The sequence below is a fragment of the Micropterus salmoides genome, unplaced genomic scaffold (genome assembly GCF_014851395.1).
Source record: "Micropterus salmoides isolate LMB-PRFRI ecotype aquatic unplaced genomic scaffold, ASM1485139v1 Ms_hic_scaffold_10, whole genome shotgun sequence".
In the NCBI taxonomy this organism is placed as follows: domain Eukaryota; kingdom Metazoa; phylum Chordata; class Actinopteri; order Centrarchiformes; family Centrarchidae; genus Micropterus; species Micropterus salmoides.
In genome coordinates this window covers 12,902,063-12,918,838 of record NW_024040041.1, presented here as the reverse complement: position 1 = coordinate 12,918,838, position 16,776 = coordinate 12,902,063, and the positions used below count along the sequence as shown (strand labels likewise).

The 16,776-nt window shown below is 41.2% G+C and overlaps 3 protein-coding genes across 4 annotated transcripts; all 3 read right to left on the bottom strand.

The window, feature by feature from the left end:
• Positions 1-1,463: 1,463 nt before the first annotated feature.
• On the bottom strand, positions 1,464-4,541 carry alyref (Aly/REF export factor). Its single transcript, XM_038696732.1, is given in 7 exon segments — positions 1,464-1,775; positions 1,863-1,997; positions 1,999-2,053; positions 2,131-2,194; positions 2,364-2,511; positions 2,623-2,781; positions 4,173-4,541. Coding segments are annotated over 7 exon segments (822 nt in total). The 5' UTR covers positions 4,419-4,541; the 3' UTR covers positions 1,464-1,760.
• Positions 4,542-5,254: 713 nt separating this feature from the next.
• mcrip1 (MAPK regulated corepressor interacting protein 1) lies at positions 5,255-10,123 on the bottom strand. Of its 2 annotated transcripts, XM_038696744.1 has the most exons (6): positions 10,010-10,123; positions 9,223-9,315; positions 8,905-9,023; positions 8,664-8,780; positions 6,147-6,251; positions 5,255-6,045 (listed from the first exon to the last, which is right to left on the bottom strand). In XM_038696744.1, exons 2-6 carry the CDS (start codon positions 9,228-9,230, stop codon positions 5,981-5,983), a joined length of 414 nt encoding a protein of 137 aa, XP_038552672.1. In that variant the 5' UTR covers positions 9,231-9,315; positions 10,010-10,123; the 3' UTR covers positions 5,255-5,980. The 2 variants fall into 2 exon arrangements, with proteins under 2 accessions (XP_038552672.1, XP_038552680.1); XM_038696752.1 differs by lacking the exon at positions 8,664-8,780 and having other exon boundaries at positions 10,010-10,122.
• Positions 10,124-11,348: 1,225 nt separating this feature from the next.
• On the bottom strand, positions 11,349-13,423 carry LOC119886165 (protein phosphatase 1 regulatory subunit 27). Its single transcript, XM_038696718.1, has 3 exons — positions 12,641-13,423; positions 12,142-12,292; positions 11,349-11,570 (listed from the first exon to the last, which is right to left on the bottom strand). Exons 1-3 carry the CDS (start codon positions 13,074-13,076, stop codon positions 11,450-11,452), a joined length of 708 nt encoding a protein of 235 aa, XP_038552646.1. The 5' UTR covers positions 13,077-13,423; the 3' UTR covers positions 11,349-11,449.
• Positions 13,424-16,776: the final 3,353 nt, after the last annotated feature.

The following is a 16,776-nucleotide window of genomic DNA, read 5'->3' as shown; positions in this document are numbered from 1 at the left end:
TTTACTCCACTACAATTATATTAAGATTTTATAAAATAAAAATATAGGCATTGCTATAAAGTAAAAGATTATTTAAAAAGTATGCTATATAGTTAAAATATGCTTCCCCTTATTGCATGTTAGTGCGTCCATAATAAAAATAATCCACTCATTTGCAAAATAACACTTTGATAGTGATTTTTATACTTATAGTATAATATAATATACTTATAATATAATATACTTATAATATAATATACTTATAATTTGATAATAATCCTGTAGCTTTAATGAAAAACTTTTTTTTTTACATTATGTTATTACTACTTTTATCAAAGTAAAACATCTGAAAACTTGTTCCACCACAAACGATTGATGTTTTCTAAGAAAAAAAACAAAAAAAACACAGCTATTTGTTTAACCATGAAAACCAAACCGGAAACCGTATTTGTTAACAATTCAAATGTTTGTAATGTAAATGTCTTTAGACTGCTTTAGACACGCTTCCGGGAAAAAATACGCTTGCGACGTGCGGGGGTTTGCATGTCTGTGCTGCACTCACATACCTTGCTCTGAGAGGTCCACACATTTTACACCTTATTCACTGAACTTCCACCTCAGTTTTAGCTCCCTCCCAGAGCTGACGTCATTTATCCACCGACATATTACGTAGTACACGACTCACTTCATATCATGCGTGTGGCAAGCAGGTACTGACAAGTACTTTCCAACAAACTGTAGGCTCATAAACTCCAATTCACATTCCTGCTGACAGATATGGTGGATGCAGAGCAGGACGACATCTAATGGCTGCGGTGGGGTACTGCACTAAGCAGTCGAGCATGAAATGTAGGTTGTCACCATGTTTGTTCAATTAGAACAATGACACTGCTCAGCTGTGGTAAACGTCCTTTTCCAGGCCCCAAATACAGTCGATGGTAACATCATTCATTTAGCAACTTCACTAGACAGTTCAATTTGCTTTTCAGATTCATACCCAGACTAACACGTGTCCACTTTCTCCTTTTGCAATCAGATCAATTGTTTCAATGGTTGTCTGAAGAAGAGCTAAACCTACAGTCAGTTAAACGTTTACATCTTTATAAGTTAATGTGCTGCATAGACTAAAAGTTGCTGTAGAAGTGTTACCTACCGACAGGGACCACACATTTGAAATGATTAATCGGGCTTTCACATCAAGACAGTGATTTATTTTCTAAGGCTAAATTTCATGCTCCTCTCTGGCAATCAATTGGTTCCCACCAACACACAATATTAATTCATTGGAGGAGGTGGGTCAGCAGACTATATTGTAAACTAAACTTCAAAAAGACAAGGGACACAGAATGCAATTAATCCCTTCATTAAATCTCAGCCCAAAATAACCACAAGCACCTTCTTTGTTAAATTTTAATGATTTTTAAAATGAATTTTAAAACTGGACAGACAAGCAGATGTGTGGACACAAATTGAGAGAGACAGAATTTGGTTAATATGCACTGCAGGTTTTATTACAAGTTCCATTAACTACAGGGTAGAGGAAAGAATTGGGGAAAACCCAATTCACATTGACCTACAGCCAAAACCATTTTCATCAGAAAAAGGGAAGAAAAAAAAAAAAAATACTGGTAAAAAACACTTTGGGGCATTTAAAAGAAGAGGTTTGAACAATAATTTCAATCACATCTGAAGACAACCAAGTGTAAAATATTCTGCACATTTGTAACAACCACCCTTCTGTGCAGAGACGAAGGGACGACAACCAGAAGGAGCATCATTTCTTAGCTAGTGTCCATCTGAGAAAACAAAAGAATGAAATTAGACAGCTGCTAACACACTATTTGTTCATCGATAACAGGCAAGGTATTCACTGCTGAACATACCCTGGCATTGTAGGCGTCTAACTGGGCGTCGAGTTCTTCTGCTGACAGCTGCTGCTTATTACTACCGCCTCGCCCACCTCGCCCCCTTCCTCTGGCACCACCTCCTGCACCACGTCCTCCGCGGCCTCTCTGCATGCCCCCCAAAGCCGCCCCCGCGATTTCTGTTCATGCCTCCACCTCCTCTGTTGAGACTAGAAATAAGAGTGCCCATCACGAATGGTGTCCAACATCTTGGAGTAAAGTTTCTTTATCATATGGCTACACTCACCCTTGCATAGGTCGCCTCTGTGTGTCAATCTGTGACGTGACGAGCTGTATGTTCATAGGCCGCCCTAGAGAGACAAAGGCATAGGGAATCTCACAATTTTGAGAAACAGCAGTGCTAGAAATGGTCAGGAAATTAGAAAAGTAGTTTTCTTCGATTAATAAAATTATAAACAAAGTTGAACAAAAATGAACATATTTGTGCAGTGGATGTGTTGCTTAGCATTTGAGGCATACCATCAAGTGGGATGCCATTGTACTGCTTCATGGCCTTTAGTGCATCTGCCCTCCTTTCAAAGTGGACATCTGCGGTTCCCAGGCTTCTTCCTGATCGGTCGTAATGGACTGCCGCCTTTTTCAGAGTCCCAAATTCAGCAAAAAGTTCCTAGTGGGGTAAAAAAAAAGAAAGTCCTTAGTAACCATCCCTTTAATCCACCCGGTTTAGCACACCAACGAAATGCACTGACAACAAAAATAAATGGGTATGGTGAAATACCTGAATGTCTGCGTCTGAGACCCCAAAGTCAAGGTTGGAGACAAGGAGCTTCCCTCCGGTTTCCACACCAGCTCCACCACCGCCTCCAGCAGCGCCATTGAAGCCACTGAAGCCATTGTCAAACATGTCGTGCTGCCACTTATCTGGAAGCTGTTTAGGCTGCAACAGATGAAAGAGAACGCACCTGCTGACTTCAGGATCCCCTTGCCTCTGTCAATCACAGAGTCCACACGGCTGGGTGTTGGGGCAAGCAGGGGCTCCACTTCCAACAGGGCCAGGGTGCTCAGTTCCCCCAAGAGGGTCCCCAATGTTCCCTGCCCACCCCATCACTACAAGCAAGTGAATCAGTTCAGACAGAGGACAGACAAGACAAACAACTATAACAGCAAGGGGATTCATTGTATATCACCTCCATACACACACATAATGTATATAGCTTCCAACATTGTGAGGTCTAGCGGCATCTACTGAGACCGTATACATTTACTCAATGACTATTAAGTCAAAACTGAGCAAAGTTTGTTATCCCAAACCCACCCACAATCTGTATACTAAGAACTTGCCCACCCCGGCTAGCTACCAATATAGCCCATTGTTCTCTTGCCATCTGCTCCAGATATGATCCTCGGGTACACGGAGGGGGGGGGGGGGTCGCCATCTGAAGCAGCGTTGCCTCCAGCGTTGCACCACATTTCCCGGCTCGCCCAAAAGTTCTTTACCAAGCCACGAAACGGGCTTTAATGCAGGGGGAAGTGTCCATAACTTGAAGTGGTGGATGAACAACTAGAAATGGGCCGGCTACCTCCTCTATGCGAGCGTGGATTATGTGAGCGTCCATTTTGAGACCACGCCATTTTGATTGGGGCTTTGTTGGTCTTTTCTAAACACTCATTCACACGTAAAAAAAAGTGACGATTTATATGGACACTATCAGATGGGGAGTTGAAGTCCACTGATCCATCCACAAGTAACAGCCACAATGGTTGCCACCAAACGGGCCTTGTTGTGAACCCGCCAGCCACTCCCGAACAAAAGGCCGCCTTCTTGCTGCACCGGGACATGGACAAAAACTATGCTCCCAAAGAGATGGAAAAACCCCACTGCGGGTGAATTTTCTCGATGAAGTCGTTTCCTCTCATCGTCATTTCGAAACTTCGGGTGGAAAGCGCTCTTACTGACCGTGGACGACTAGCTCTAATTTAAGGTGCTGGATTCAAAATGGCGCCGCCGAGGCCTTCACGATCCAACTTTAGCTAGTTAACCAATACGGCTAACACACGGCCTCTTCTTGAAATTGATGCAACACATATAGGTTGTGGGTGAAGGGACACACTATGCATACAAATGCCATTAATGCTCAACCGCAAACTATAGAGCTCTCCTCCGAGGGAAACTCGGCGGTTACAGCAATAATTTTATTCGCTTGACCAGCAAGCTGGCTAGAGGGTTAGCTAGCAAGCCTATTGGAGAATAGAAGGATGTTAACCAGGCATTTTCAGGTTTGCCGAAGGTTTTTCCTTTTTCTGCCCATTCCTCTAACTTTCTCATACCCTGCTGTAAGGCGTTGGTCTGCCTCTACCGCGGTTCAGGTTCTGTCGGCTCCTCATGGGGCCGGATCCGCCACCTCGGCCTCCAAATCCTCCGCTGCCGACTCCAACACGCCCGGCGCCTCCTCCTCCCCGGCCGCCGCCGCCTGAGCCTCCACGGCCTCGACCTCTTCCACCCCGGCCTCCACCTCTCTGCTGCCTGTTCTGCTTGATAATGTCGTCTAGAGACATATCCATTTTATCCGCCATTATGCTGCCCCAATAGTGCTAAACTGTCAACAAAGTATTAAAAAAAACAATACACCCTAGCCTGGATTGGTCCCTCTCTTTGCCCTTTCACAACCCTCTGCGCCGACGACAAAACACAATGAGCCAACGTCCGCAGCAGGATATAGACAAACTGGCTCACTACGTACTGCACGTAATCATGACGTCATCACGTAATAAGCATGATACGTTTGGCAATATTGTTGTTTTACATTCATGCCAATAAAGCTGAATTGAATTGAATGCGTGACCAGTGTAAGAAAATGTATAGTCATGCGTGAATGGATCGTGTTCCCCGATGACTCATATTTATAGTGGAAAGTTTTGCTTCACAGATTCTAATCAGTTAGCAGTCAGTCAATTGACAGAAGATTAAATCTGCAAGGATTGTGATAATCAACAACCATTTCAAGTCATTTTTAAGCATAAATGTCAACCTTTCACTGGTTATAGCCACTTAAATGGGAATATTTGTTGGTTTCTTTAGCCTTCTAAGACATTAAACTAAATGTCTATGATCAGACAAGACAAGCAATTTGAATTTGTCAACTTTGGCTCTAAGAAATTGTTTACAGTTGTCTTAGAAGTATATATAGTATAAATTATAAACCAAATGATTAATCATTTGACATTTTGAAAATGATTGGTAATAACCCTTGGCTAAAGCTCTAGAATCAATAACCAGTATATATTATAATCGTTTTTCACAATTACCTGGCTTTATGAAATTCCATGGGACCCCTTTAGGGGAGGTTTCACACAGTTTCCTTTCTCCATGTCCCATGGTTGATATTTATTTGGGATCAATACAAGCACAGTACTGTAAAAGTCTTTTATTCAACATTTTGTTTCAAGGCTTAGGGGAGGGGGGTTAACCAAGGGCAGCATACTTGGGGAGGTCTCTACTTAGTAAAGTCCATTTGAGGGAAAGAAAATTTAGAATAAAAATGTTGGCCTTCTACATTAGATTTGGCTTCCCAAACTTGCCCATAAAGTGTGTATCCAATGTGACCATTCCATTACGTCTACAATTTACGTATCAAACTATCTTCCAAAACCAAAAAAATAAAAATAAAATAAAATGCAGTCAGCCCTTTTGCATTTTCCTCCAAAGTCATATAAGTAGCAGTACTAAAGAAAACAGGGTTTGTATTTAAGACTGCAGTCTTTTGAGTCCTGTGGAGAGTGTCAACAGTTTGTACCTCAGCATCAGATGTCAGCAAATTTGGATGAAAGTTTGCATCAGTCCCATCCACATAAAGAATGTACACATGAAGATTTTTTCACTTAAAAAACATGAACCAAGAGACGGGAGAATTTGTGCTCCCTGGAATCCCACTTCTTTTCTTCTTAGTCTTTTGTAGAGGGTAAAGAAAGAGACGGAGGTTTCTATGGTCCAGAGTTTAAAAAAATAAAAGGAAAAAAAGAGGGAGATTGGCATTCTGTGCTAGACTGGGCAATAGGGCTGACTTTCTGGCTGATGGAGGAAAAGTTCTTGAGGAAAATGGGTAGAAAAAAAAGCGACTGGACCATCATGAGAAACACTAGGACTTCTTGGAGTCCTGTGTGTTGCGTTTCTTGAGGTCACTCAGGTCCACTGGTGTGAAAGCTGCAAAGAGCCAGACAGAAACAAGTTGCTTGATTAATTTAATCCTTTAGTGTGACATAAAAATAAAATCCACTCCATGACCAAGTTACATTTTAACTTACAATGTAGGTTAGGATTTGGGTTCTTCTCCACATACTCCTGTGGTCCACGGTCATTACGTTCACTATTTTGTGTTGATCTGATGTCTCTAAGCACACACTGCCAGGCTGTGAACAAGTAAAGACAACAAATGCTTTTGTTAAATTTAGGAAATCTTATCCTACCATGCATGACAGACAGAAGTGCAGTTTGAACGTTAATAAGAAGTTCATTTTAATGAAGGTGAGACGTCTCACTGAATCCAAGACAGCATGCTGACATTTGTTGACTTGCAACGTTTAGCACGTGCTTTAATGCCAGAACTTGTTCTCATAGCGGGCAAATTGAGTTGTCCAATTCAGATACTGTAGCACCATTTCTACTTTTAATGATGATGGCTGAAGTCAAAAGTGAAAAGCTATCAGAAGCGTGTACTGTGGTCATTAGTACCACACTGTCACTCACTGTCCCAGCACTTGGACCTACCTCATTGACACTATGACTGTCAGGACTTAAAAAGGTTCCCTGTGGAGTTTTAGAGAGTGTATTTCTCATGACAGCACAAGTGCAAGCACAAGCATGACACATAGTCCTGCTAATGGTTTCAGGTTTTTCCACTGATCTACAGGTGGTGTTAACACGCCAAGTTAGGGAATGTTTTGAGAGGAAAGAAATGCTACTGGCATGTTTGTTAGACCTCATGGATACACACAATGAGTTGAGAAACACTGAATATGTATGTTTTTCCCCCACTTGAAATCCCCACACTAAACAAGGTGCGGCTCCCTCAGGGTATGCAAACAATGAAAACTGATTTATCACCGATTAGAAGAACGAGAGACTGTTAAGTGTGGATGCTTGCATTGTGGAGAGGGACTGACAGGCCAAATGCTGTAATGCTTCTGTCATTACAAATCATGTCCTCACATTCAAGTGGGCACATAAGCTGTTTTCTTTATCTGTAAACTGTTTAAACTATTAAAGCTGCAAGTCTGTTAAGTTACAATGTTATGTTTAAAATAACCTGCTATATGACTTATTAAGTCATTAATGTAATTTCATGGGAGGCTACTGCAACACATTGATGATAAAGAGTCTGTTCAGTCCATGGCATTAACCATAAAACTAAAATACATGATATGGGTTTTAAAAAAATAGTCTGTACCTGCAGATTCAAGTGGTATGTATGAGCTGCTGTTTACACATGCCAATTTAACTGGCAATTCCCATGTGTGTGTGTCAAGATGCAAGATAAACCAAAAGGTTAGGATTGTGTTTATATGCAGCGCATTAAGTGATTAAACAGGTCAACATTTTTTTTCTTGTTGCAGTTTTCCCTAATGCAAATAGTCCACAGGAAATAAACTTGGACCAAAGCTGTTCCTGGGGCCTGTACCATGAAGCATGATTTGAGTTTATGGAGGTAACTTTGTGGTTAACCCTGGGTTTTCAGTACTACGAAGGTGGTTCACTTCTTACCATAGTAGATCGCCATGGTAACTTCTGCTGAACAGCTAACCTGTTCCGGAGCAGGTTATCTTCCAGATAAGAGATCAGCTCTATAGAAACACTGCCTACTGACCAATCAGCTCTCTTGAAAAATTACATGACACCATCTGTAGGAAATCCCACAGACTCTTTTATAGGATGCTTTTATGTTTGCTGCGGTGATATGGCGAAACTTTGGTAACAATGTATTGTACAGGTTTTTACAGTAAGCCTACATATTTCACTTCATATTTTTTTATTTGCTCCCAGTCCATTCCACATAGTCTGTCACAGCTGTTAAAATAAATGGGTTTCATTTTATGTGAGGCTGAATATTATCAGCAGTTTGGTGGGGATACTGAAATAAATTTTAATATGAACGTATTTTAGGTTAGTAGCTATCTTATAGGCTATCACAGAAACTGGTCATGTTCCGCTCCACCTTTTGTTATGTGGACGCAGGTAATGAGGTGAGTTTTCAGCAGCCTAAATGTTGAGATTCAGTCTTTCAACCACTATTTGAGCACATTTTATAACATGCATGGAATTTTCATTACATTGCTTTATGAAGTTAATTTAGAACAATGTCTGAAAGAATTTTGAGTGTGTTAAATAAACTAATCCAAATTTTGAAGTGATGAAGTTCTTATAAAGGGGGGTGGAAGACCACTTAATCAGTGCCAATCAGAGTCTTTTAACGTGAAAACGCAGACACACAGCCGAGCTGAAAGAATAAGGCTGATATTTTACATACAGCTCATAAGAACGCATCAAATCCATGCATTACCCTATTATAGACTAGACCACGCATGTTCATTTAGCCAAACTGTCTGCGATTTTCTGTCTCCCTGCATGTGTCAGCTGCAGCCGTGCTACTTAGACCATGTCGTATTTCTGCAGGCTAGTGTTACAGATTCCTCTTCGTTTGTAAAATATTACGCTGTGATGCCGGTGGACTTGTTCATGTCTGCGATTGGTCATCTGCTGCCAACACCGCCTTTTTTTATGTGAACGCACTCACGGCTGGATGGGGAAACCCTGGGTTAACTTACCGAGTTGATAAGCAGCTTCGTGGTACCGCATGTCCCGATCGTAAATGTTAGGGTCAGTGAAGCCAGATAACAAAAAGATATCCTGGGTATGTTGAACTTGCTTCGTGGTACAGGCCTCTGGGCAACAACATTTAATTTTAGCTCTGAATAATTCTTATTATGATCATTAGTAAATGGAGATAAAATGCTTAGATTATTCTGAAAGAAAAGTCAACACGTCAGTGTTAGATGGCGTACTTACTATCATGTATAAAGCGCACATTTTCCTCATGTGCTGGGGTGAAAAGCTCCCCAGTGTTAGTAGGGGATCGGGGGCTTGAAGTCCGCTTGTAACTATTCACCATCCTGGGAGCAGATGAGCTTCACAAACATGAACAGCAAACAGCAAAGTTAGCAGCAAAACATTCATTTCATCAGTCTTCTAATCGTTGTTTACTGTAAACTAAGCTTCACATACAATTCTTCGGTCTCTCAAGCCCAAAGCAGTAACGTTACGCAAAAAATGTACATTTGATGAAATGAATCATTAACATTGGTCCTTTAGCAACTTGCTACAGACCTGGTCATTCTGTTTGCAGTCTGTACTCGCTCCTCGCTCCTCTATGGTGAGTGGATTTGAAGAATACAAGGTACAGAAGTCCTCTGCTGAATTCTAAAAATAAAAAAACAGTGACAACCATAGCATCCCCACTTGATGTGTGAGTTTCTAAATTACATAACACGGACCTACATTTAAGACAAAGCTAACGTTAACTTTCAGGAACAGTAAACTAGTGACACCGCTGGTTAGCCCACATAGTTAAATCTGCTAGCTACTTTCTAGTCACTTACAAAAACTAAATCAACTGAATAGTTCTGATAATTCAATTAACAGTGTTAACTCGAAGTTGGTTGCGTTAACTCATGTCTATATAGCTAAGGTACGCTGTAAGTCTGGAGGAAATGAACAAATGTTGACGTTAACCACTTTAGCCAAGGGGCTTTTGTTTACGTTTTTTGCTTCAGTGGTGTTAGCACCAGGCTAACCCACAGAGCCCAACCCGGTACTTTAACTACTGGTTAAATTCTCACGAACACGAACAACTTGTGTATTGTCTCCAAAATAATTTCGGCTTTGTCGGTTTCGTGTCCCCCTATAGCTATACCCCAAGAGACAGCTAACTAAAGATGTGCTGACACAATAATTTCGGCTAGCTAGCTGGTGATTTACATTGTATTGTCGTAACGTTAGCATCAGCTTCTGATGGCGTTAGTGGTCCCACATATTTATTAGAAAGACACGTAGCGTAGCGAAATCCTTTCAAAGATGTCCAGTAAAAGACACACTGTTAAAATATTCAACAAACCTTTTTATGGCCCTTTCTTTCGATTTCTTTATTCAGAGACTATCCGCCGTTAGACCTGGCTAAAACGTTGCCAATGCCAACCAATCATTTCCGGGAAAAGACACGGAAGTGAAAGAGCTTTTACAACTATAATATGTGTTTAATGTTCCATTATTCAGTATTATGTTATTATTATAAATTATTATAACAATAATTATTATAATAAACAAATATACACACGCTGTACAACAGAGCAGACTGCAGCAGACTGAATAGACTGCACTACAGGTGAGCTACTTCTTTAAAAAAAAAAATGTGTAACGTTACACTAGATTTGCATTGTCTTCTCTTTATTTGAAACAACTCTCTGTCTTCTTCAGTAAAAATACAACACTACAGTTATGTTCATTGGTGCTATTGTATTTCCATTTTAAATTCATGCCAGGATACCATACCAGGATATAGGGATGTATTTTTGGAATCCCCTTTCATTAAATGTACTAACCTAACTTAAGCTGAGGGCACCTCTTTTACCCCAGGTAATCTTGTAGCATATAACAACGCATTACACAAAGAGGTCGGCTTGAGGTGATGGTGCTGACAATGCCGGTGTGTTCTCTCTAGGTCTTGTAATACACTTTCATTTACACAGACCACACAACAGCAAATTAGTCATATTTAGAAAAAGTTTATTTATGAAAACGTACAAAAATAATTATTGAATTGCACATTATAAGACTTTCATTACTGACCTTCATATTTCTATAGAAAACAACAGCAACACATGACAGGAAAATACTGCAGCATTAGTGCTTGTACAGCTTAAACTTCATGTTTTGTTTTGTTTTATTTCTCACCCCTGCCCAATTGTTATTTTGGCTGATCCCCTTTCTGCCCAGCAGTGAGGACACATAACTCTGTCCATAAAACACAAACATCTCCTACAACCAACTTAAAAATGACTGCTTAACACCAACCAAACTGATAAAATACACAGAAAGGCTCACAACGGTAGAAATTACTCAAATGAATAACTAGATATTCAGCTCTGGGCCATTCATGACAAGTGAAGATGTCATTTCGTTTCAGTGACACATTATTGTGATTGTATTACATGAGCTGAGAGTGAAGATATTCATCGAATGACATTTGCAGCAGACAAATACACATATGAAGACAAATAAAATAAAAACAACCTACAAAAAGATAAATACAGCTCATTTGAGCATTGCTTTAAGGCTGTAATTAAAAAATAATAATCTCAATTTGTTAAGCACTTTTCAAACTTAACCGCTAGACCGCCATCTTCTGGTTTCAGTGACATGGCCCTCAGCTCTGGCTATGTTCTTCCACCCTGTTACAAGTTTGTCTGGTGTTGTATTCTGTTAAATATGTGTTCTTTTATTTGACAAGTGGTTGCTCAGCTTTCTGTCTTCTCTGTTGGGTCCATTTGGTGCCCAATCACACACAGCCTGCCTCAAACAGTTTGACCAGCTCTTTGCAGTCTGGGTCGATGAGATCTGCAGGCTTCTCTCCATTTTCGTTCTCTGCCTCTGTGCTGGCTCCCATCGACAGCAGATATCTGAGTGGAAAGTGAAGCGGAGCATTGTTAATCAGAGATTCTCAGATTAAAATACAACATGGCATAGTTTATCATTACAGCAACCATTTTTCTTCAGTGGCTGTCATTTTTCATTGTTTCACAGGCTGAACTCAAAGGCCTTGGAATAAGGGGGGCTGTCGAAATTCAGTTTCAGTAGTGATCCCTCTTTTAATCCCTTGGCTTGCTTAATGCTGAATACCATGTCTTGTGGATTGTGACGGTTGAATTATGCCACAATTTAATGTGTGTGTTTTTCACTGCGTACAGATCCAAAACACCAGTGACATATCCAGATAAACTTTGTCTTAGTAAGGTCATTGCGATTAGGTGACCTCATCTTACCCTTTGAGGGATATTTGAAGGATGTGTACTTCATAGAAAAGTTTCACATTACTGTGTTTTCAAATGCTGCTCATCTGTTCTATAATGAATTTAAAGACGTAGGAAATAGATATTTTGCTTTTGACACATTAGCGCCAGATAATAAAAATGGATCAGTGTGCTGAAAAAGCAAGCATGATCAGTCAAGGCTGAAAGGTTAAAAAGTTACCTGGCAATATCTGGGTAGGCGTCACTGCAGGCCATGTGAAGGGGTGTCCAGCCATCTTCATCTCTCTGGTGCACATCGGCGCCATATTTCACCAGCAGCTTCACCACCTCCAGGTTCCCCGTTAGCACAGCTTCATGTAGCGCTGCCATACCTGCACAAAATGCTATATCAGTCTTCTGCAGCAGTATATGGCCAGGTCTCTTTTGCAAAAGAGATTTTAATCTCAATAAGACTTACCTGGTTAAATTTTAAAAAATGCAGCAGTATAGCCATGCGGTCAATTCAAGCCAGTGAAACATTGCTTTGGTTGCACCCCAGCACATACAGCATTCAACATCTACAACAAGGGACGCGTACAAATAGGTTTTGCGGCCTTGATCCTCATTGGCTGGCATTGTTTCTAATTTCAAACCACATTTCAAATATTAAAGTTATGAATCCTAGCAGGAAAAATTGCTGGACAATGCGATGAAAAAGTAAAATCCGAGACTTTGCTCACCTGAGTGGAAGATTGTATCCACACGAACCTTCCTCGCTCTCATGAACCGACCAATTTGCTCCATATCTCCTCTCCTTACAATATCTTGGAAGATGATGTCATTGGGGAAATGCACAGTTCTCTTTGCAGGTGCGACAGGTATTGCAGGTGCTGGACTTTCCTGTGCTTGTGTGCGCTGTGTTGAACTGTACCGGGACCCTTTGCTGTATGAAGGAGTGTATGTCGACGCGGCCTTGTAAGTGGACGTGTAAATTGATGGGTTGTAATGTGTCGTGCTGTACTGTGTCGGGGTGTACTTTGTCGTAGAGGTATATGTGGGTGTGTAGTGTGTTGGTGTGTAGTGTGAGAGGGTGTAAGAGGTAGGCGTGTGGTATGTTGGTGTGTACTGTGAACTGCGTGTGTACGTTGACACTGGTACATGGTAGTTGTACTTCATCCCTGCAGTGTTTGCGGCTCTGCCTCCCCCTATGCTGTCAGCCCAGGAGGAGGGAAGTGGGAAATCCAAGAGAATGTACCAATCAAATGAAAGGGCAGTATCCTTTGCTCTGAGTCCTTTTTGTCCTCTCCTCGCTTGATTATTATCCTTTTTGTCTCCAGCAGGAGAGTCTCCTATTGTTACTGCAGAATACAAGCACTTCTCAAATCCTTTACTTCACTTCAGTATGTTGCAATCTCCATCTTTAGCTTGTGTCCGCGTTTTCTTGCCTGCGGTGAATTTCTCCCATCCAATTTTGAAATAATGTTTTGCGCAGTGTGCTTGCTGTTGCGCAGGACTGTTGTCTGACCGGGTAAGTGGGAGAGGATCCCTATATACCCTCTGTAGGGCTATTTTAGGGCCTAAGATCCAGTGACTTCAGCTTAGAAATGAGTGGCCCTTGTCCGGCTCCTCCCACTGGACTGTCACATGCCCACTGACACTGCACCCACCTCTACATAATAAAAATGTTGACAACCAAAATGTCCCCTTTGAGTCTTGCTTAAGACATACAATTTCCTACATAAACATCTAAACAACTATGCTTAATATTAGAGCTAAACAAAACCAGAAGAGGGCGACTATACCTGAAAATCATAGGAGCCTTGGAGCGCAGTTGTTTCCCCATTTAGGGCTTTTACAAGTAGTTTTATAGATTTGTAGTGTTGTCATATTGTTTTGGTGCTATTAATGCAGGAGATGTATTGCAGGACAAATAAACAACTGCAATAACAGCAACAGCACATGATTTCATTTTGGCATGTGACATGTGTTGTTGAATTGTCTGCTTACATCATACCTGATGGTGCAATATAATCCTAGTTTGACCAGAGACATTAGAAACTGATTTTGAAAACACTCCTTACGCATTATTTTTCTTCCAGACACATTTGTGGAGTTTTTTTCCGCTCCATTCATCCATGTTCCTTCCAGTGTGCCTCGTTGACCTGCATGTCCGTCATGTGACACTTGCCCTTTGTATCATAACCAGATACACCAATAAACTTCATCCACTGAGGATGTTACATGTGGGAGTGTAGTCATGACCAAGTGACTGGGCCAAGCCACTAAATGTATCCTCTCAAATGTCACTTTAAAGTCACATGGTTGCCAGAAATGCAGCTATTTACAACACTGAAGAAAATAAGATTGATGTACGTTGAGCAAAAAATTCTATTCCTATCCTGTTGATCTCCACAACTGTACTTGCACTAAATGAATGATGTACAAAATGCAGACTAATACAGGTTTGTGACATGCAGTACATGTATATGGTGCTATAAAATGGTACTGGTGGCAACAGCTGTCCCCAGACAGACTTCTACGATGGGCAGAGTTGCTTACACGACTGGTTCCCAAAACCTTTGGAAGGAGGACTTGGGCATTTCACAGACACTGCCAAAGTAATAGAGGAAATAGCATAGCTGCCATCCTTATCCTCAACTCCAACTACTTAAGGTACCACTCCTGAACTTGATTTCCTCTGTTATAATTTGCAGCTATTCTAATGCGCTGCTTCGTATTTGTAATACTTCATAAGTACACTGAAAATACAGAAAACCTGCAGATAACGCAGTTTCAAAATTGAGAACACAAAGGATTTTCACAATATTAAGCACAGTTTAGGGCAGTTTGGTGTGTTACATAATCGGGAGATCAAATGACTCAGAGTATTCTAACAGGAACTGATCAATACATTTCTGTCATTACAAGAGTTGACGCCAGTATTGAATGACAACACAAATTATGATTTATCACCTCCCTGCATTACTGATAGTCTTTAAACACAGGGAAGAGGGGAGATAGATGTAATGTCTAGACAAATTGAAGTGAGAGCATCTGAGTGTTCACAGCTTGAGGAAGAGACTTTTAGAAGCAGCTATCAGGTTTCACATTCTCTTATATGGTATCGAGGGGGTGCAGGAGCGTCCCTGAGCAATGATGAGGAATCCTTTCAGCTACTTCCTCACCAGAAGAAATGAGAGCCTCAGTCGGTGGACAGCGTGTGTTTGTCACAGCCCTGTATTAGGCCTACTCCTGAACAAATGGCAGAGAGCTCTCACATGTTACATGGACCAAGGCAAGGACTAAAAGTTATCGTTGCATTTTATTGTTGGCCTAACATAAAGTGCAATGAGCCCCACAAATGCAGTAATCGCCCTATAAAATAATCCACCGAGTGTTAATATTTAATTAGAGTTTGTAAACGCCCCACAGGCTGTTAAAACCCCCACATTGCCTGAAAAAAGAAATTAAAATTGCAGAGGACATGACCTCAGTGTCCTCAATGAGTCTTGTTCTGAGCATCGATACTGGTCGTGAAGTCTCACATTTTGGGCACATGAGCACTACTCTCGTTGCATGCACTCTTTGCTTCTCTGCTGCTGTTGTACGCATATCTGCAGCTTGTTTCCTTCGTTCAGAGAGGTAACACAATTTAACTTTTAATTAACACCTTAGTTTACATTAAGGGTGTAGGTTTGGTTTTTACTTTGGTAGGGACATTTTTGTGTATTTGTCTTGAAGAAATGATGCATGTCATTCACAAGCAGCCTATAAATGATGAATTTGCCTCTTAAGTGATGATACATAGCTACACTCCTACATCATACATTGGCTGCTATTCATGACGTCGCTATTGATATCTCTGATCCTGGCCCATATATTGTTTTGGATTGGACAGACACCAAATTTTGTGATATTGCACTAGCTTCTTGATAGTTTTGGATTTAGACGTTTATATCTGCCAATCACATTCATTCACAGAAAACAAACTCAAAATGCTGACATTTCTGACATATTATCGACAAAATACAGTTAGCAATCTGTCAGTTGCCACCAGTGATCCATTTGATTCCCTATTACTACAGTACCTCGGCCCTGTACAACCAGGTGGGACAAACAGTTCAGGACACATGAAGCCAGAAGAATGACAATTTTAATAGCAGCCTGTCACAGAGGCTTATCACTGGGCTATACATGTTACAAAAAAGCCAGCTATACATTCCTCAACACTCAACTGACTTGTGAGAAGCAGGTAGGAGGCAGGTTGGTGACTCCACTGCCTAAAATTAGGAGCTGTGAAGCATCCTGTTTGCGTATAGCATGTTATTAATGCAGGCTGCCATCCTCATAAACACTGTTGTCTAAAAAGGTCAGTGTAACAAGTCATACAAGTCTGTGAAAAGTCAGTTTGAATAATCCGTACGTATGAACAAGTGTCACAGCTTTGTGATGTGTCTTAGCAGGAATTTTAAATAGAAGTTGGGCACATGGTGAAGAGATAATCCAGACCTTCTGCCAGAGAGTTGCAAGGTATATTTTTACAAAAACACCGGCCGTTCTCATCTGCCCCTTTCTATTCTCAGAAACCACCCTGCTGTCCCGGTCACATCCTGTCCCGTGGGTGACAACAGGATCAGTGTGTTTCTTAGCAGGCAGCACTTGAACACACCTGCATCACTGGACGGTAAACACTGCAGGGATTAGTCTCTGTCTGGATCCTCGCAGGCCCAGTGGGAGATGGTGACTTGGGCAGAAAAGTATGTGGTTACAGCATACGCATTGCTGTGGAGAAAAAAAAAGAACTTGGAGTCTAGGAGCGTGTCGCCTGCTGTCACTCAGTGAGAAAGAGGGACACTGTGATACCTGCGGCCGTGGA